Here is a 21,982-nt window from a genome sequence, read left to right on the forward strand (position 1 = left end):
TGCTGATTTAAAAACTACTTTTATAGCAAGTAGTTTTTACTTTCTCTGATATCCTACCCAATTTAATACACTGTGGTAATGAATCCACTGGTATGATATGTAAAGTAGCTATTTATGAAACACTCCCTCTCTCATTCGTATTTTTCACTAATGGTTATGTAGAGCATTGTGAAATTGCTGTCAGAATGTCCAAGCTACCTTGTAACCTGTGTGTTAATTTAGCAGTTAGGCATGCAGGAATTATAAGATAGTTCTTTGTTAAATTAATTTCTACCTGAGATTACAAAGAGCAACTTGATAAATGGAAAAGCTAGCAACTTCTAACAGATTAATTTGCATTGTGATAGAAAATGCAGATTTCTTGACTGCAGCACTAGTCTGTTAATTGGAAAGTGTTACACAGCATTCAGAGTTTTATATTACTAGATCATGGGAGTGATTATAGCACATCAGGACAATCCCTGCACTAAAGAGGCTCTATTCATTTTAGCAACTGTGTAAAGCCTCTAAGGATCTGTCTTGCATAGGAAAAGCAATAGCATTAGGTCAGGCTTAGTGAACATGAGCTAGCCAACTTTAGCCCTTTTTCTTAGCCTAGATACAAGGTAGCACCTCTCGCTGGATTTTTTTTAACCAATTAAGTGGCAGTCTAGGCAAGAATCTAAAGTGCAAGTCACCCAGTTAAATCAACTTCCTGTTTAAGTTGTGCATCAAGAGAAAGGTCTTCCACTGCATTGAGCCTAGCAAAAAAAGGACAGGCTGAACTAATAACATTAAGCACGTGTAGACATGCCCAGAAACTGGTTTAAAAATGGTGGAACCTGCTCTAACATTTGCTCCCCCCACTACAACCAAAGCGTGAGTGTATGTTAGATTGGCGAATTACCAATCTAAACTACATCACTTACAGAAAACTGCGTAACTTAGATTAATTCTGCCTCAGACTTTTTGAATGTCTGTACCTAGCCTTTAAGCCTATAAAACCTTGCCCATTCTTTCTAGTCAAGATAAAGCCCCACATGTTGCAGGTATTGTGTGTGTTTTCTTGGATTTGACAATGGGATATTGTTATACAGTGCATTTATGTACAAACTGTTATCTCATTTGCAACAGGTTCATGATCAAAAGAGCCCAAGGTAGAAAACGCTTTGGTATGAAAAACTTCAAGAAGAGATGGTTCCGCTTGACTAACCATGAATTTACCTATCAGAAAAGTAAAGGTAACAAAGGTTTGCCTCTCCACTTTCTAACTTTTATGTTGATAAAAGCAGGGATTAAAAGGTAAATGATTGTGTTAGAATTGAAAGAATACTATTGAAAGGGTTCATCATAAACTACTACTTACAGTATATTTAAAAAGAAAGATTCTTCCTCTGTGTCTGCATCTATAGAAAATAGTTTGTCTGTGCATTGTTTTTGAGCAGATACAGTGAATTTAAGTTCACATTCCCCTTCACTTCCTTTTCTCTCTGTTCTTAATATCAATCATTTGATAAAGGGCAGATGCAGTGAACTGAACTGTATGAATTAAAGTCAAGGCGGCAAACTCATCCAGTTCCATGGGCTGGATGAGTGGTACGGGGTCCATACATGGACTGCATTGTACCCACAGGCCAGCCCTGCATGCTAGATCTACCATGTGTCCTGGAGTGGGTGCCATATATTGTGAGGTGCTGCCGTGAATGCTCCAAGGCTGTGCTGCATATGGTGGGCTCCACCACTCCAAGACAAGCTGGACTGAGCACTGTTTATGGACCCATCCAGCATAGCCCACATGCTGCCTGTAAATCAACTCTGAGACACACGGGCAGCACTGGGGGCTGGATGATAGGGCTCCATGGGTCAAATCCAAGCTGCAGGCCATATCCGTGACACCTCCTAATTAAAGCACTGTGCTTGTTGGGGTACATTTATTGATTAAATCTCTAAAGTATCTTCTCTGTTAACATATGCTGTGTGTATGTGCACTTGTGTAACAGACAAGTTAAGGGCTAGATTTTGATTTGCATTCTTCTATCTCAAGTCTGGCAAACTTGATATGGGAGCATTAATTTATAGATAAAATTTTGAATACAGGATTAGTACTCAAAAGTAAGGCTGTTTTAAAAGTTTGAATGGAACTTCTCAGACTCTGCAGTGGTTGTTCAGCTTTGTTACACACCCTACCCTTGTTAAAGGAATAAATGAATATAAATTGCTTTTCATGCGGGGGGGGGGAGAAATACTACCCATGGCCACTATACACAAATTTAGCCTTGTGGAAGAAATCCAACTGCAGTTCACAGAATTTCCTCATTTGTTGGTGTTTGATATTTCACTCAGATAAAGTTAAATGTTTTAAATGTACTGGATGCAGATTAATTATTTACATGCAACTACTGGAGTACTGTTGGTTTTCATTTGTTATCTTGTTGTTTTGTTTTTGTTGGGCTTTTGTTTTATGTTTTGTTCTTCTGAGAACAAATAGATTAATTCTCTTATTTTTGCTTTCATTATCACTCATTTACTGGATTCCTGAAAGCAAGTTTCTCTTTACTGTCTTTTGTTAATTAGGTCCATTTGTTCAAGTGACTGGAGCAGCTCAGGGCTTGAACACATGCTTTGAATTTGCAAATATTTGTTCATTAATATTCTTACTAGTAGGTGAGATTATTTGGAGACCTTCCAGCTAGACTGGATTTACCTGTTCCATAGAGAACAATTATCATATGTGGTGGGGAAGCAGTAGGGCTTAGAGCCTGGAGGATCTCAGTAATTTTTTAGATTACTTAACTCTCACTGTCTTGTCTTTGAGGTCTTACCTCATCACCACCATCCTCTGTCACCAGAGTTGATTTTCTTCTCTGCCACTTCCTAAAAGGAAATACTTTGCCCTGCTGGAATATTTAATTTTTTTAAGAGGTTGACTGGCAAGACACATTGCCTTAATTTCATCTCTGCTTTTAGCTGCAACACTGAGCCCTTGAAGGCCTACTAGTAAACCCTGCTGAGCTAGCTTTTTTGCAGCCACACTGACCTTCTCCTTCCTAGAAATCAAATCAGGGCTTTGGATAGGGTAGAGTGAAGCCGTGAGCAATTATATGGCTTCTGTTTGTGATTGTTTGCTGCAGGTGATCATCCTCTGTGTAGCATTCCAATAGAAAACATTCTGGCTGTGGAGAAATTGGAGGAGGAGTCCTTTAAAATGAAAAACGTAAGTAGGTCATATTCATTTTTCATTTATTTAATTTCTCTGGATCCTATGCCACCACCAAATCAACTTTTTCCCTTTTGTAACCAGTGTTGCATTTCCACTGAAAGATGTACAACCACAGCTGTGTGTTCTGTATATAGTAGCATGGATTTCCAAAAGTACTGCCCATTCAGATTCTTAATGGAGCCTTGTCAGCAGTACTGGGGTTTAGTTATCTGCAGCACCCACTCCAATCTAGGCTATGTGTAGTTTGGTGTAGTGAAGACACCTCACTGTCTGCCCTTTCAGCAGTCTAGCACCTGAGACATGGGAAGAAATTAACGACTGAAATATTTTGAAGGAACATGTGATCTTGCAATAATCTACCAGTTAGAATAACTTCTGAAAATACAGAAATTATGCAGAAGCAATAAGTATAATAGTATGTGTAAGCAAGAATAGTATTCCCATACCCATACCAACATAACTTTTATAATACACCAGCATACCGATATGGTATGAAATTTCTGCTGTCTCATATATGGGACGGCCACATTTCTTACAAGAGAGGCTACAGTTTTGCCACAAAAATAATAGAAATCATGAAAATGAAACTCAAGGAGTCTCATGATGCACCCTGTTACTCACACAGAGGGGACAGCATACAGGTTCATGGGAGAAGTGGTTGAGAGAGAGTTTTTGGCCCCTAGGTAAGAACAGAGGTGTTAATCATCCTATCTTTAACCCCCATGAGGCAATACCTCCAGGAGGGAATGATATTCCATAGGTAACATTTTATCTGTTTCTCTGAATATTGTTTTTTTGCAAGAAATCAAGAAACTTACTAAAAGCAACCGAGACAATTGTAGCCTGTACATAAGCAAAGCACTTCATCCTACATTCATGTCTGCCATAGATACTGTCTGGTGAAAAAAAACCCCAGAAATGTGATTTTCAGGAGTGTTGAAATAGGGGCAGCAGAACAGGAAAAAGCCAGGTCAGGTCCTGTGATTCCCACTGTACAGACCTTAGAGGTTTTTAATTCTTCTGTCTCTACTTATCACCTAAAACAGGTTTTTATACAGAAATTGTCATGGATCTCAGCTTTTAGTATCTTATGTCCCTCCCCATTTCTGCAGTTGTACAGCTTCTGAGACCAAGATGGGTAATGTTCAGCTTCTGAGACCAAGATGCGTAATGTTCAGGCTTTGACCAGATACTGGACTTTTGTGATGGTATTCTGTCTGATGGGCCAAGTAAAGTGAAGTCCTGAACTTGACTCAATGGTATTTCCCTGTTTAAAACATGAGAAATATAGCATTTCTCAGTCTGTCTGCTGGTGTTTGTAACAAGATGGAGTAGACTTAAGCTCCATGAGGGAATGTCTTCCATGCATAGTTTACTGGACCTCATGAGTTAATTGTGAGAAGCCATGCTACAAAATAATTTCCAAGCTACACAGAGGGTGTTGGCAGCTGCTGGGTTGAACACAGTTAAGCTGCAGCCTTCCCCTGCCTGACAGACCAGCCCATTCAAGTTAAAATCAGATACATGCTTGAATTAAGGGGTTTTTGTGTGTAGACAGGACTTGAGTTAGGGCCAACAGTTGACATGTAACTCAACTTAACACTGCCATGAAGACAAGCCTTCAATTATGTTGGCTTTGCAGAGTTAATGTGCTGCTTTTTTTTTTCCTAACACAAATACCATCTTGGTCTTTTGAGAACATTGCTTAAAGAGCAACTGCTGTCTGGTGTTTTTTGAGAATGAAAAGGTCTTGCAATCACTTGAAATTCTTGGCTTAACTGTTGGCTTCTCAGTAACAGTTGTCATGTGTTAGTTCACTTAGGACTGGTATCCCCTTACGCAACTGCATATCCCTTAAATCTGTTACTTTGTTGTAATGTACAGGACTCCATTAACCCAAGCAAAGTATTAAAATTCTCTTTCCTGCAGTTTTTTGCATTGAAGAGGTTCAACTGCATGCTCTAGATAGTTCCCTGCTTTGTTCCTTTCACCCCAAATTACCAGTTTTATCCTGGGAAGTTTAAAAAAATGTGATACTACCACATCACCACAGTACTAGTTATTAATCTCGCATCATTTTGACCGAGGTCTGGTACTAGAATAAAAATACCCAATACAGAGAAAAAGTCAAGGGCAACTTTCCCTCTCCCTTAATTTAAGTGAAAAGGTCCACTTGTGAATTAGAAAGTATATTCCCACTCAGTTTCCAAGGGCATATACCTTATAGTGTAATAAAGGGAATAAATAGTGATCCTATATACATTCAGGGGAGCTTGCTTTAAAAGACTTCTGTTCTTGATCCTCAGAGGTATTAAATTCAGGACAAAGATTTGTTTGATTGAAATGCATAAAAGTGAATTTATACTTAAAAAAACAAAAGCAAAACACAGGAGCTGGGGGGTAGAAAGCAATACTAGGAGGCCAGTTGTATCTGCTGAGTGTTATTACTTCTCCAGCATAGTGTAAGGGTTTTTCTTCAAATCCATGTACAAACAGTGATGTGCATATTTAAATGGGGGTGGGGAGGACACTCAGGAGGACACAATAGAAATGAAAACCGGTGACAGCCAGACATTTGGAAAAATTATGTAATCTACTTTGTTTTGCCTTTCCAGTGCTACAGTTAAATCATTACCTTCTACCACAATTAATCCTTTGCAAATTAGCAGGTATCAGTTAATCAGGTGAAGGGAAATGCTTTGACACTTTGCCTTTGGATGAGGCAGGAAGGGCATAAAAACAATTGAATCACTGGCTTTGATTCTTAGATTGTAAACTGTTTGGGGCAGGGCCTGTTCATCTATCACCATGGGTACCCAGGCTTGATTAATCTAAGCATTAAAATACTACAAGTGCTTAATTATTTGTGCAGCTAATCCACCACTAAGTAGGCACAGAAAACACAGTTGCTATTTCTTTCTTGTTATTTTTAGAAGCTACATTTGTTAGGCATGGATGGTTATAAAAAGAAAATCCAAACAAAGCGTGTGATGAAATAATGTATGATAGCGTTAAAGCAAATTTGTCAGGAAGGCTGGTCCAAACATGACCTCTCCGTCCTCCCTTGAACAGCATTTCCTTTCAGCACTCCATGTGTTTTCTGTCAGACTTCCAAAAGCTGGAGCCTGCAGCCTTATTAAAATAGCATCTCCAAGGCCATCTGCAAAGCCTACTTGGAGCCCAACAAGCAAGTTAATTTTAGTATTTTGTATATGGTCTCCTGCAGGAACAGGACTAGCCTGTTGCATGCTGTGCTAGGCTTTGTTGTTTAACCTAAAGATGTAATCTGACAATACACAGATCCGCATGTGTTTAATAGGACTTGGTGCTGCTTTGAGATTTGTCCTGTAACCTAAAATTAAAAAAAAAAATCCCTTGCATGTTCCTCAGGAAATATGCTGACTGGTGCACTGTACCTTTTGGTACACTGGAAGTTTATGCCATTAAAAAACTTTTTCCTTTACTGGCTGATCTTCTAAATTGACTGTTGTGTTCAGTTAAAACAAGCTGATAATTCAGTCTGTGGCTTGCTTCCTTTTTTCAGATGTTCCAAGTGATTCAGCCTGAAAGAGTCCTGTACATTCAGGCAAATAACTGTGTTGAGGCCAAGGACTGGATTGATATTCTCACCAAAGTTAGCCAATGCAACAAGAAACGCCTCACAGTTTATCACCCTTCTGCATACCTCAATGGGCACTGGCTGTGCTGTAAGGCTACTGCAGATAATGCTCCTGGCTGTACCCCCTGCACTGGGTAAGGACTGGTCAACTGCTGCTTGCTCTGAATTTTGCTATGGATGTGATAAATCAATGCAGAATAATTCTCAACGGCATAATATTCATGAGAGTGTGCAAGCAGCCAAGGCACTTTTGGGTTTGGACAGTAAAAAACTTGTCACACATCAACCAAATCATTGTCTTCTCATTCCTAACTCAATTTCTCTCTACAGATCCTGGCCAAAATTATCTGTTTTCTCGGGCATGGGGCAGCAATAGCAGTCTAGCAGTACAGGATGCTGTATCGTGTGTTTGAATTGTAGGCAGTTTTAATACTTAAGATTTGGGGCTCACATTCAGACAGACTTTCTGGTACTTTCTTGCAAGTTTATTTAGACTGAAGATAGCAACCTTTTACTTCTGTCTAGACTTGCATTTCAAGCTAAGTTCAAATTGATTGTGACTGAGTATCATTCCCGCTTGTAGGGCTTTCCATAGGCTGTATGGAGTCAGTTGAGGGTCTCAGTTTAGTTCCTAAAGGACAGCTGTCATCCTCACAGAGCCAACAGATCAGTAGCTGTTGGCCCTAGAAGCCAGGATTTGAACAGACACTTAGCTATCTTCTCAGTCTGTCTCACTGTTTCAACAAAGTGACCTGTGCTCTTACGAAGTCTTCTCTTCTTAGTCCAATATAAGGTGTACTGAATAGGCAGTGCAAAGGGAATTTGAACTATCATCAGTCAGGCAGGTCTGTGTTAGGAAGCGTTACAAGCTCCAGGACACTCAGCCAAGCACCTTTTGATGAATTCTCATTTTTGAACCTGGGAGTGATGCATGCTTTTAGGCTTGTTAAGTTTGAAGTGTTGCTTTTATGCTGTGAAACATGAGACTTTTTAAACTAGTCTTGAACCATCCTATTTCTGTCCTTTTTTTATAGTGGCCTACCAGCAAATATACAGCTAGACATAGATGGAGATCGAGAAACTGAACGCATCTACTCCCTCTTCAACTTGTATTTGCCAAAATTGGAGAAAATGCAAGGTGGGGACCGAATAAGAAAATTACTTAGTTTGAGTTACTTTATGCTTCAGATGAATCTAGACCAGCTCCACAGACGCATGTTTGTGTACCAGTGTGTCGTCATTCATTAACTGCCTTCAGGCAACAGAAAAAGTTGAGAGACTTATTTTTGGTGCACAGTGCAAGCTCATAATCTATATAAAAGTTATTTGCACATATTAAACAGTTGTTTGAGATAAGGTCTCAACCAGAGAATCCTAAAATAGTTGAAGAGCTTAGTTTGCATGCTCTGAATTGACAAGTTAAAGTGTGCATTAGCTAGAAGTTTACTGATCTGGTAAAGAAGCAACAGTCAAGCTGAGATTTCAGGAGGAACAAGGTTTTGTATTACTAGAAACCATGTGCATGCCTCTGATTCAGTTCCATAGAGCATGCTGGATCCAAACAGTTTCTTCACCTCAACTGCTTTACGTGTATCAGTGAAACCTGACCCCATGAATGTTTAAAAATAAAAAGCAAAATGGGGCTGGAAAACTGGAAAATGCATGTTAGTGTGGGGTGGAGGGGAGATATGGAATGAGGGATAGAAGTACAAAGACACAAGAGCAGGGGAAGCTAGTGCTTCTAGGCAAGCCAGAAAAGCATTCTGCAGTACAACATGCCAAACTAGAGATCCTAATTCAGCACAGGGTGTGGCAGGGAAACCTTCCCTGCAGTGCTAAGCTTTAAATAGTACTTTATTTTATAATATGATATAAGCCAGTGGTGTCAGACATACAGACTGGAAAGTCCTTTAATCCACTTTTGGCTACCACGCAGTTATGTGAACCTAAGATCTCCTACCACTTCCGAGCTGCCTCTCCTCATGCCCATCTCTCCCAATGCCCCCTCCCCCTGGTCTTCTGAGTTGGCATGGCCAGAAGAATCATCTAGTTTCAGTTATGGGAAGGGGATGAAGTTTCTGACACAGGCAGTTCAGCAAGGAATGGTAGTTTAGAAGCAGAGACTGAAACAGCAGAAAATCTAGAAAGCTAATGATACATAGGGGTAAAGTGAAAGATTTATTTTCCCCTTTGTAACAAAACACAGTTGAAAGCAAAGGCACTTGACAGATTCATATAACCAGTTGCTTTAGCCAGTTGTCCTGCCCCCCAACCACATAGCAGCATAACAAGTGAATGTTTGGGGTTGTATTGATTCTATTTTAACTTTTTTTTGTTCTCCAGTCCTTTTTCAATAGCATTGCAAAACGTATTTAGGAGTTACCCACCCTGTAAATCAATTTTAGTCATTTCTCTTTTTAAAAAAGTCACAATTTGATTTGTAGTTGTTTTTTGTGAACATAATGCAGTTCGCTTCTTAACCAGTAATAGTTAGTTCCTAATGCAAGTTGAACCCATATTAAAAATTTGAGTTTTTAATTGTCAGCAAAATGAGATTTATTGGCTTACGTAATCTGCAGATGGATGGTTTTCTACAGTCTCCCCTTTTCAGGTTTGGGGCTTTTCCTGTAAACCTGATGACTTGTCTTTGCAGAGGCTTGTGGTAGCAAATCCGTGTATGATGGGCCAGAGCAGGAAGAGTATTCAACATTTGTCATTGATGACCCTAAGGAAACGTATAAAACACTAAAGCAAATCATAGAAGACGTTGTGACTTTAGAACAAGAACATGCTCAGTACAAGAGGGATAAATTCAAGAAGACAAAATATGGAAGCCAGTAAGTATGGATTGTGCAATACTGCTATAAAATAGTATTTCATTTGCTTACTTCCTGGTTTTCAAAACTATTCATGGTGGGAAACATCCTGCAGTACAGCTACATGTAAGGTTTTGATTAAGGTTAATGTATTTCTTTTTTTTAACAGTTTACAAATAAAATGCTTACTTTTTTTTTCAAAAGGTAGTATGATTGGTAACAGGTGTTTGAGGATAAATATATTAATAATGGAAACTTTGTAGCACTAGTACAAAAAAGTGATTCTGTGCCCATCAGATATTTGCTCAGAAGATGCAAATATTTAAGAATTAACGTTGTGTATTTCAATTGTAAGTAAAGTTTCCTTTAACCTGCAACGTCTATTACCATATTACTCGATTATAAGATAAGGCCCCCTCCTTTAATATAGGGGGAAGCCCCTCATCTTAGAATTGAATAAGAGGGTGATGGGGGAGTAGGGCAAGTGGCTGTTGTGGCTCAAGCTTCAGTCCCTACCTAGAGTTGTGGCCATAGCTGCAGCTGTTGCCTGTGTTTCCCCCGTCCTGCTCCCTCCCCACACTGCCTCTGCATCCCATCACTTTCCCCTGCATGTCACCTCTGCTGTCCTGCCGGTTTCTCTCCCCTTCCCCCCCACCCCCTTATTTTTTTCTCCATGCCAGCAGGTACTCTTCCATGCTGATTCCTAGGACATTGACCATGGCCTCAGGCTGGAACAGGGATGGAGCCTACTGGTGGGGTCAAGGTGGGGGGAGGGGATAGCAGAGGCTGGGGAGGCGAGGAGGGGAAAGGGGGGCCCAAGGTTGGGGGTGCAGCAGGCAGGAGACAGAGGTGGCAGGAAGATGGACACAAGCAGGGGGCAAGCTGCTTGACTGCCCCGCCATCACTTACCCCCCCACTGCCTGCCCCCCTGCAGCAATATGGGAATGAATTAAAGATGACCCTCCAATAATAATTAGATTATATACATGGGAAATTATAATAAATGTATGTTTCCCAAGCATAGAATCTAGTTACCGGGGGGTCATCTTAAATTGAAGGTTGTCTTAGATTTGAGTAAATATGGTACTTTAGAAGAATCAGTATTTTTTCCCAATAAGCAGGGTGGCACATATGTAACTTTTTCTTTAACTTTTTTCCCTTTTTAGGGAACACCCTATTGGAGACAAGAGTTTTCAGAGCTACATCAGGCAGCAGTCCGAAATCTCAGCACATTCCATTTGAAGTGTAAAGGAAGTGACAGGATGATGCTGAAGGATGAATCACTGAAGCTTAAAAAAGGGAAACCACATGTAGCACAGTGTAGATAACAAGCACAAGCTTACAAACTCTGTGTCTTGCTAAGTGTGTTATTCTCTCTCCAAGAACTGTTATAATAGTTGCTATGCACTTTATTCATCTGGTTATCTACAGATGATGGAACTCTGCCTTCTAGGCAGTTGTTGTCGTGTGTTTTTAAATATGCTTTGGTTTCTTGGAATCTAGTGATCAGTTCAATGATCAGGTGCGTGGACTTCATTTTGCAACTATCCCTCATGTTACAGAAACCAAGTAAGCTGCTGTTTGCAGCATTTTCTAAAATGGTTTGTTACTGGTTTTTTGTTCCTGGTTACTTGTATATTATGCCACACATCTGCATTACGCTCTCTTAGAAAAAGCTTAGTAACACTTTGCTTTTAATGCCTACATTTAAAAAGGAAGTGGAAGAAGATCCTTTTTGGTGTAGTCCCTCACATTGCAGCTTGTATTATCATGAGTACATCAAGGAGCAGGCCTCTTGTTTTTACAGCAGCATAACTTTTGTTAAGAATGCACAGTTTTTAATAGAAATCCAGATGTGAATGGTACTCTTGATATTTTTGAGATACAAAGTTGTTTCTACAAAGACACTGAGTAGACTTCTCTCCCTTCGATACTAAACCTTGGTGCTGTAATTAACTGAAACAAGTTAGGTTGGTAAAACTGAACTAATGTCAATGCTATCCTATTTGTATACAGTCTTGTCACAATATGATTTCAATGGCTGTATCTGAAGTGCCAATTTGAAGGGATACTGAACAATTTGTTCTGATTTTTCAAAATGACAGCAGGAGGATTGTGTTAGGGCACCATACCTAACAACTGAGATACTCGGACTCCTAAACCTAATGCTAGGAAAATGGCTTTTCTATTGAATGACATTTCATGGGTGAAATCCACACTGCCCTGGCACCACTTTATTTTTGGTGTATAGTTTTATACTTTTTCCAAGCATGTTTTAAAATATTGTTTTTAAATTTTAAATAGAGTTTTACTAAAGGTAACTTAAACTTCAGTATGTTAGCATACACGATGGTTAATGTTATGTGTGTAGAGAAAGTGGAATGAACTGTGTATCTCATTAATACCAACAAAAGTAATTAAGGAGGGACATGAAGGTCTGCTAATTATAAGATATATATTTATGTATGCTTTTTAGTTGTATGCCATAAACCTTTTGTCTGTAAGGTTCTGATTCAATAAAGTGTATGGCTTTGATATCTCAGAAACCCATGCAATGTCATGGAGTTCATGGGTCTTACGTTTCTGAATTGGACCAGAAAAGAGTAATGTGAAGATAATCCATATCTTTGCCTAGAGTGTTACAGAATAAATCTTCAGCAGTATCTGCACTGCATTTGGAGTGTATAAATTGGCCAATTTATTTTGAAAGTTCTGTTTGTTAGTGTTGGTGTTAGGAATCAGATTTCTTTGTTTTGACTGAAAATATTGTAGACCAGGTTTCTAACAGATAATCAATGGTCCTCTTATTCATACCGGGAAGAATGGAGAAGGGAAAGTAGTAAAGTGTTGCAGAAAATGAATTTGACTCAGCTGTTGGCTGCCATAGAACTGCAATTTTTAACGTGTTCGTAACTTAATATTCTGTTTATAAAGTACTAATGACTTGTAATGTGTGTTCCACTTGCCAATTAAATGAAATGTTTTATTTCTGAAAAATGGTGTATTTCTAATCCAAGTTTAAAGAAAAGACTAGACGGCTGTTGTAGCACCGAGACATTCAGTAAGATGCACTCCGTGCCAGTGATGTTTTTAAAAATTCGATCTGTTAAACACGTGTTTGTTCTAACATTCACCTTCAAAACAACTAGTTAATTCCTGTTGGCATTTGATTAACTCTATTTCTATGAATTGAGTATAATCTACAGGACTTTCTTTGCTGAGCTGTAAGTACTGCAATTCCATTGGTGGATCTGGCATGGAAATTAGAAAACAATCTGAACACCCGGATGCATGCAGTAGTCCAGCTGGTGCTCAAGAAACCACCACTCAGTACAACAGACCCAATCTCCTCTTCTGAAGAGCTATTAGCAAATACTCTGTAGCTGAATGGTGCAGTAGTGGTCTTGGCAGGTACACCAAAATCTCTGCCATTCAGCAGAAGAAAGAAAAAGATTGCATTGCAGGTGTCTAGTGATTTGTTGCCACTGTATTTCTGTGTAAAATTGCTGTAATCTCTCAGATCCTCTACTTAGACAGCAAGAATGCAGAACTTAACTGGAACTTCAGTCCTGAGAGCTCTGAATAAGCAGCACCTTTTAAGTTTCTGCACCAAGGAACATGGGCAGAGTTGATTCGACTCCCTTCTACTCTACCACCATCTTTGTTCTGAGGTGGCTTCAGAATTTCCTGGTCCCTGTTTGGCTTCCCAGACCTGTTGCCATGGCTTTATTTCATGCCATGATACTCGCACCTAGTTGTTTATCATGCTGTTTGCCCTCCCTCCTCCAGCCTACCAAGGTTGGCCAGTGAAAGGCAAGAGGAGGTGGGACAGGCTTTCTGACCCATATCCTCTTTCTTAGTCTTTCCTCTTCTCTCTGTAATGCCCTACTGTCAAAGATGGATGGCGAATCCTGAAGAATCAAAAAAGTGCAAATGAATGTCCTAAGAGTGACTAGCTATAAAACAGTTGGAAATGAGTGTGGCTGATAGAGGCCTGGATTAAAGCAGTCTTTAGGAGACTTCTTATCTTAACATATGGAGATCCAGATCTAAGTCTGCATTTTAGGTAAAGACCAGCTCTTACTTCCCTGGAGATAAATCAGGGCACAATATACACCCTTCTTCAAGTTCCCACGTTCGAATGTCCTCGGGTCCCTTCCAAACGCCGGTCATGACTAGAACCCTTGAGTTCTAGAATCCCTTATGAACCTGAACAATGGCAGCTTTGTAACCTACAGCAAATGAGGGGGTAGCCAGTCATTCTTTCCCATCTACTTGCTGATTCTCTGAAAGCTCTTCTAAGCTCATGCAGCCATGTTTTGAAACCTAACAAATAAAACTTTATAAAGCCAAATGTTCACTGTAAAATGTAAGCTATCTTTAGCATTAGTAATGTTGAGAAGTGCACATTAAACGCAAAGCTTTTGTAGCTGCTCTTTTGCATTAACATCTACCTTCTGGCTACCTTGTGTAATACTTTTGAGGTTGGCCACAAATGTTTGCTTGATAACCTGATAATCAAACACACAAAACAATCTGGGAAACATTTAGGTCACCTGTTTGTCTTCTTTCCAATTTTCTAGGATTAAAAACTCAGAGTAATGCTGAACAATTTGTAAGAATGGGCAATTTTATCTTCTCTCACACTAGCATCCTGGTGCTGTATCCTTGCTCAGAGATGCAAATAATTTTTTAAACAGAAAAACAAAGTAATACATTCATGATCCAGTCTGCTAATAACTCCAGGAATCCTAGGTAAAGAACATATGCATGCGCTCATTTTCTAGTATTAATGTCCAGTGCACCAGAAAGGATCCAGTCTTGTAATGGGGTTTTAAAAAGGTCCTTGACTATCTCACTTCTATAAAAGAAATGACGACAAAATCCTGCATGACCATCATCACTCCTTAGAGCTGTGTGGCTGCAAAACTTCATATCTGAGAAACAAGCTCTTCTTAAAGCAGTGCACATGGCTTTAGCCTGCATTTTTGGAGTATGTGGGGAGCAGTTGTTTCAGTGATGGAGAGACATTGTTATGGTCCTTTAACAGCACTCTTGTGACATATTGATGATGTAGACATATAAAGCTTTCAAGTGGGAGGGACAGTTACTTTGGCTCTTACGAATGATGCCACAACGTGGTACAATATCAGGTGCTGAATCTTGTACATGTCAAGATTTTTTTCTTCTTCATTAAAGTACATCAAGTCCTGAGAGGTTTAGAAACCATGGTCTTGATGGGTAAATTTTAACATCCTGTGAGCCTGCTCCGTGTAAACAACACAAAATGGAAAGGGAAGTGAGTGGTGCACACAAGAGACACATCCAGGGAGTCCTGCTAACAAAAACAGCACCTGGGCTCCAAAGAGTCATTGCAGAAACATCTGATCTATATAGAAGTAAGAGTGTCAGTGGCCTCCCTTTAAAGTCTGAGTTTGGCAGCCAAATTGAGAAGAAGCTACAAGAAGCTGGTAAGAAACTTTGTACATCTGAAAAAGAGCTTGCTCATTTAAATGCTTATTTGTGGTTCAGAGAGCTGCCTATGTGGTATTGCTGGTGTAATGCATTTGTATCCTTTTAACGTGAATCCCAGTTTTCTAACAGTTGTCTGTGTTTAATCGCTTTTGTCCAATAGAAGTTGTTTTAATAACCTTATTTTCTTACACATACCACATACCTTTTTTCTTTTTTTTCAAAAAAGCCTGCTGGAAATTGCAGTTTGCATTATATACAAGGAAATACAGCAAAAGCAGTTTCTGTTGCTTAGGGTTTGGCCCAGCAAAAGTGAAAGCAAAGTCTGTACATGATCCATAGGGAGCTGAACAACAAGCTGGCTCAGCTCCCTAGCTGGTGCTACTCGGTTACTTACTACAAGAAAGGATCTTTTGTTTTCTTCATTCTGCCTTTCAAAAACAAAGTGCGTTATCTTATTCTGTGGGTGAATACTGACCCTGATGGAGAACATAAAAACCCTGCCAATCTTCATAAGAAATGTACTGTGGTCATTATACAGGTAAAATGCAAGCTCCAGTCCATGGCTACCTGCATCTATGGCTACCTATTGTGTAGGGAGAATGACATATAATGTGATCATTTTGGAACATTTGGAACTGCAGTTTTTATGTGAGGCACCTTTTGGATTCATTGCAACTGAGGAGAGAGAGATTCTGAAAAAAATATGTTGGTCAAGAAAGACATTGTTGTCCTGAACTAGCAAGTCATTGCATTGTGTCTTTAGGTAGAAGGCAGTGTAGAGGTGCAACTTATAAACTAACTGAATCAGAGATGCTTAAGCTTTCATGAGCAAGGCCTCACTTCAGCAGACACTGTGGATAAAGTGAGGTTTTACTTGCAAAAGCTTATGCATCTCTGATTCAGCATCTACACATGCAATTAATGTGACTGGATATACCTATCTAATCCTGACATCACTGTCTACATGTGCATTTAAGCGCAGTAATTTTTTGCAATGCTGGATACCACTTGGGACTGTCCAGCAGCAGAGTATATTAGTTTACTGTGCCCTAATTGTTGCGTACATGTAGACAGTGACACTTTGCTTCACAGAAAATTAGTCTGTTCAGGAACCGCGCAAGAAGCTGCCTGCTGCTGTGAGCAGTGCAGAGCTTACGGTGGCAGGCAGCTTCCTGCGCAGCTCTGCTGTTCCCTGTATCACTGGGTCACACACGCTGGGCTGCAGAAGCACTAGGGGACAGTAGTAAGGTGGGAACCTGCAACAGGTAATGCGCAGCCACCACCTTGCACACACATGGCAGGCACAGATCCCCCCCCCAACCCCTGGGAGCGCACACAGTGGCGGGAGCAGCTCCCCCCCGCCCAAGTCCACAGCAGGCAGGCATCAGGGTGGGAGCTGGGCTCTGTTTCATTGCAGCAGCCTCTGCCTCCCGCTAGGAGCAGGGGGCTATAGACCTGGGTCCCTAGCCCCGTAGCCCTGGCAGCTGGGAGCCCCCTCTAGCAGGATGAGGGAAGCAGGAGCTGTGGGTGGTGGGTGAGGGGCATCAACAGGGCAGTGTGGGGGGGGGCCAGTGGGGTGAGGGGCACCAGCAGGGCTGGGGGGAGTGGGAGGGCTAGGATTCCTGCATATCACCGTGAGCATGCAGTGGCATGCTTTCCAACAAGGATGTGATGCAGTGGGGAAAAGAGCAGAGCAGGCAACTGATGAGTTCTCTACTGGAGGCAGAGTGCTGTGCAAGGAATAGTTCTCTCCACCTTTGGAGCTAGAGAGAACAATTCTCTGCACGGCTGTCCACCTCCAGAGGTTGCCAAGGACGTGCTCCTCTGCTGAAACCAAATCACAGGCTGAGAGGCATTGCAAGGATTCTTCCTCTCTCCAGCCCTGACAGTGACCAACAGCACAGGAAAGCATTCATTGCCTGTTTGCCTTGCTCTTCCCCTGTGAGGGGCTGTGGGGGTTGGAAGCTGAGCACTTTGAAAGCCAAGCAAACCCTGTGTCATGCTGTGTAGCACATGCAGATGTAGCAGAAAGCATTTCACTTGGAAGTGCTTCCTAATAGTTCCTGTTTCTTCCAGGGTTATTTAGTGAGCCCATCACCAGACATGTACGTCTGTCTACTCATCCTTTGAAGTTCTTCAAATGTTGCATCTGTCCAGGGAATTAGTTGTTTCTAGTTTTGTGTGGCCTGCTCATAAATGCACAAGACTGGCTTAGGAAGTGGCACAAGACGCATGGGTGAAAGCCCATTGCGCCCCCACACCCCAAAGCCCCCCAGCACAGATGGTGTTCTCTTCGATCCTCCCAGTCTTGGGCTATGGGCTGAGGAGGGAGAAGAGGATCCAGGTCGTGAACCAAAGACTGCGGCGCTGGTGTCATCAGGAAGGCTTTGACTTCCATGACCACAGTCTGCTCTTAGGTGAGAGAGGCAGTGAGCTGCTGGGAAGGGACGGCCTCCACCTCTCTCCGCTGGGGAGGAGACTCTTCTCAACCAGACTGGCTGACCTGCTCCACCGGGCTTTAAACTAAGCCCGCCGGGGGATGGGGGGACTACTGCCACTGATGGCCTGCTGAGCAACCCTTGCAAAGCCAGTGGGCCTAGGTACTTAAGGGAGCCTACCCCTGCCCCAGCCCTGGATTAATCTGTGGGCAAGGCAAGGGCCCCCAAGGGGATACTTACCTGCCTGTACACGAATGCCAGGAGCTTGGGGAATAAGCAGGAGGAACTCGTCCTCCTGCTTAACACAAATAATTATGACGTCATAGGGATAACAGAGACCTGGTGGGACTCCACCCATGACTGGAACATGGGCATAGGCAGCTATACCCTGTATAGGAGAAAGAGAGACAAAAGGGGCAGGGGTGTAGCTCTCTGTCAAGGAGAGCTAGGCGTCCCTGCAAGCCGATATTGGCGACCAGGGTGGACTTCTGGAGACCCTCTGGGTTAAAATCCGTGGGGAACATGGCACAGGGGACATGATGGTGGGACTCTACTATAGACCTCCCACCCAAAGTCAAGAGCTTGACCAAGAGTTCACCAGGGAATTGGCTGAGGCCACATGCTTCCGGTCCATGGCTGTCATGGGAGACTTCAACTACCCAGACAACTTGTGGGAAGAGCGCTCAGCTAAATCCAAGTGGTCGCGAAGCTTCCTCGTGTGTGGATGACCTCTATCTGACTCAAGAAGTCTATGGGTCAACGAGAGGTAAAGCACTGCTCAACCTGGTATTGGCAACCGGGGATGACCTAATCGGCAACCTAATGATTGATGGGAAGCTGGGCGACAGTGACCATGAGCTGATCACCTTCACCATCTGCTGTAAAGCTGGCAAGTCAGTCAGCAATACAGAACTCCTTGACTTTAGGAAAGCTGACTTTGACAAGCTCAGGAGGCTTGTCGGTGAGGCCCTAAGGGACCATGACCCTAAGGGGAGGGAAGTTCAGGAAGAGTGGTTGCTCCTCAAGGGAGCGATCCTTGACGCACAAGCTCAGGCTATTCCGTCTCGGAGGAAAGGCGGCAAAAGGGCACAGCAGCCCCCTTGGCTCTCCAGGGAACTAGCGGACCTCCTATGGCTAAAAAGAAAAGCCTACAAAGGATGGAGGATGGGATCCACCTCCAAGGAGGAATATTCCGCATCAGTCCGGACCTGCAGGGAGCAAACCAGGAAAGCCAAGGCTGTGATGGAACTCCAACTGGCTACAAGTATCAAGGACAATAAAAAGTCCTTTTTTAGCTATGTGGGGAGGCGGAGGAAAAGCAAGGGCAACATTGGACCCCTGCTAAACCAGATGGGACAACTGACAACTGACACCCAAGAAAAAGCCAGCTTATTAAATGGGTACTTTGCACTGGTCTTTCATCAGTCCCATGAGACACCCATGCCCATTATGGGACAGGGAGCCCCGGGTGAGGGAGATTCCCTGCCCTCCATCAACGCTGACTTCATGAAGGAACACCTTGAGAGGCTGGACACCTTCAAGTCAGCTGGCCCTGGCAATCTACACCCCAGAGTACTTGGGGAGCTGGCTAGCATCATAGCCCCTGGCATGGATCTTCGAGAACTCCTGGTGCTCTGGTGAAATGCCTGAAGATTGGAAGAAGGCCAATGTCGTGCCTCCCTTCAAGAAAGGGAAGAAAGTAGATCCGGCAAACTACAGGCCCATCAGCCTGACCTCTATCCTGGGCAAGGTCTTGGAAAAGATTATCAAGGAGGCCATCCTTAACAGACTAGCTGACAGCAACATCCTGAGGGATACCCAGCATGGGTTTGTTGTGGGTAGATCTTGCTTGACCAGTTTCATTTCCTTCTACAACCAGGTGACCTATCACCTGGACAAGGGAGAGGAGATTGATGTCATATATCTTGACTTCAAAAAAGCCTTTGATCTGGTATCCCATGATCACCTCTTGGCAAAACTGGCCAACTGTGGCCTCGGGTCCACCATGATCTGCTGGCTGGGGAATTGGTTCCACGGTAGGACCCAGAGGGTGGTGGTTGACGGAAGTCAATCATCATGGTGCCCTGTGACCAATGGGGTCCCCCAAAGCTCTGTCCTTGGACCTATATCGTATAACATCTTCATTAATGATGTGGATATTGGAGTCAGAAGTGGACTGGCCAAGTTTGCTGACAATACCAAACTCTGGGGTAAAGCATCCACACCTGAGGACAGGAGGGCAATCCAGGCTAACCTTCACAGGCTCAGGAAATGGGCGGATGAGAACCTGATGGTGTTTAACACTGAAAAATGCAAGTTACTCCACCTTGGGAGGAAAAACCCACAGCATCCTTATAGGCTCGGCAGTGCTACGCTGACTAGCACTACAGATGAGAGGGACTTGGGGGTCATGATTGACCACAAGATGAACATGAGCCTTCAATGTGATGCTGCGGCTAGTAAAGTGAGCAAAACGCTGGCTTGCATCCATAGATGCTTCTCAAGCAAATCCCAGGACGTCATTCTCCCCTTGTACTCGGCCTTGGTGAGGCCGCAGCTGGAGGATTGCGTCCAGTTTTGGGCTCCACAATTCAAAAAGGATGTGGAGAAGCTTGAGAGAATCCAGAGAAGAGCCATGCACATGATCAGAGGCCAGGTAAACAGACCTTATGACGACAGGCTTAGAGCTATGGGGCTCTTTAGCCTGGAAAAGTGCAGGCTCAGGCGATCTGATGGCCACCTATAAGTTTATCAGGGGTGTTCACCAGGATCTGGGGGAACAATTGTTCACCAGAGTGCCCAAGGGATGATAAGGTCAAGTGGTTTTAAACTCCAGCAAGACCGTTTCAGGCTGGACATAAGGAAGAATTTCTTTACTGTCCGAGCCCCCAAGGTCTGGAATAGCCTGCCATCGGAGGTGATTCAAGCACCCACATTGAACACCTTCAAGAGAAATTTGGATGCTTATCTTGCTGGGATCCTATGACCTCAGCTGACTTCCTGCCCCTTGGGCAGGGGGCTGGACTCTGTGATCTTCCGAGGTCCCTTCCAGCCCTAATGTCTATGAAATCTATGAAGTGACATTCTTCTTGTACCCAGTGAACTTCCACTGGGAGTATCCTTATATATGCTGGTGTGTGAGAGATCTGAATCCAGTCCTTCACTGTCAGTTTCTGATCATATTTAATGATGATACAAACTTGCCTTGGTGGGTTCGTCAAGAATTTTCATAATGTTCTGAAGATGTGGACTGGTGGTGGTGGTTGATTGGTGGTAGTGTCAGGGATGATGCTCCCCTACTTCTCCAGAATATTAAACCCAAAGCTCTCTGGCTAATAAAGTTAACAAGACACAAAACATAAAGATTCACTAATAGTCCCATATAAAAGCAATGTTATATAAAAAAGGTACTTAGTAACAGATTTAAACTATAAAAGAAGCCCTTTTTTGCCTCTCACCTAAACCATGCAACCATGGGTGAATCGACCCTTGCTAATGCAAGAGCATTCCAGAGTTACAGGTCCTGGATGAAAGCAGTCTCCTGGGCTAGGGCCAGATATTACACATAAACTGGTTTAAGTGATCAGAAACAGGTTTAAACCTGTAACAGAACAGATGTTCAGTGCACATAAACCAGTTTGAAAATGGCTGAAACTGGTTTGAGATAAATCTGGTTGAATGTAGTATCAGACTTAACTGATTTGGCTCAACCAGTTTATGCAATGTCTGTCCCGGACCCCTTGCTAGTTTAAGTTAAATCAGAGGCCCCCCAGCATCCTGGCATGCTCTCTGGGCTGGGTGGGGCGCTCTGCTCCTTAGAAGAGTTGGCCCCTCCCCTTTGCTCCCTGACTGGAGCTCGGAACAGACTTTCAGGCACAGCAGGGTCTGCTGGCTTCCCTGTGCTCCCCTCTCCTCCCCTCTCACTTAAGCAAAGATCCCCTCCTCCTCTCTGCCACAGCAGGGACCATAGCCAGCATGTGGTATGCTAGCTAATGCTGAGAGGTGTCTGTGTTTCTCTCTTCAATTTCACTGGGATAGGCAGACAGGACAGTGACCGCTTAGGGCTTTTGGAGCTAATCAACAGGTCAGCCAGTAAGCTGTTTAAGAAGTTTGAAATAATGTGGAGAGAAGCTATTGTTTTGCTAATCGGGTGATAAAGACAGTTATCACCTACGGCTGGCTTGTTTGCCTGTCAGTTTACTGCAGACTGTATGACGAAGCAGGGAGGGAGATCAAAAAGCTCTGTATCATCACACACACACACCCTTGCCTCAGAGTGCTAGCCTGGGGCTGGGGGCTGGCAACACTTCTGCCCACTGAGCAGCCACTGGGGGAAAAGCCTGGGACCATGCAGGCAGACCTCCCTAATAAGAGTCCTGCTGGGGCCTGGCCATGCCCCCCTCAGCTCGGCTAAGCTCAGCTCCCTGCAGAAGGG

General features: G+C 42.8%; 1 protein-coding gene across 4 annotated transcripts in view; it reads left to right on the forward strand.

Moving 5' to 3' along the window:
* The window catches only part of RASA3 (RAS p21 protein activator 3), a 183,625-nt gene extending 171,445 nt beyond the window's left edge, over positions 1 to 12,180 (forward strand). For 3 of the 4 annotated variants that reach the window (XM_025193706.1, XM_025193707.1, XM_025193709.1), the window contains 6 exons: positions 1,114 to 1,229; positions 3,111 to 3,193; positions 6,744 to 6,952; positions 7,853 to 7,956; positions 9,472 to 9,655; positions 10,801 to 12,180. In XM_025193706.1, coding sequence (XP_025049491.1) covers positions 1,114 to 1,229; positions 3,111 to 3,193; positions 6,744 to 6,952; positions 7,853 to 7,956; positions 9,472 to 9,655; positions 10,801 to 10,876 — 772 coding nt within the window. In that variant the 3' untranslated portion in view covers positions 10,877 to 12,180. The remainder of the gene's footprint in view (positions 1 to 1,113; positions 1,230 to 3,110; positions 3,194 to 6,743; positions 6,953 to 7,852; positions 7,957 to 9,471; positions 9,656 to 10,800) is intronic. The other variant, XM_025193708.1, reaches the window with a different exon arrangement.
* The last annotated feature ends 9,802 nt before the right edge of the window (positions 12,181 to 21,982 follow it).

This window comes from Alligator sinensis, unplaced genomic scaffold (genome assembly GCF_000455745.1).
Source record: "Alligator sinensis unplaced genomic scaffold, ASM45574v1 scaffold474_1, whole genome shotgun sequence".
NCBI lineage: Eukaryota > Metazoa > Chordata > Crocodylia > Alligatoridae > Alligator > Alligator sinensis.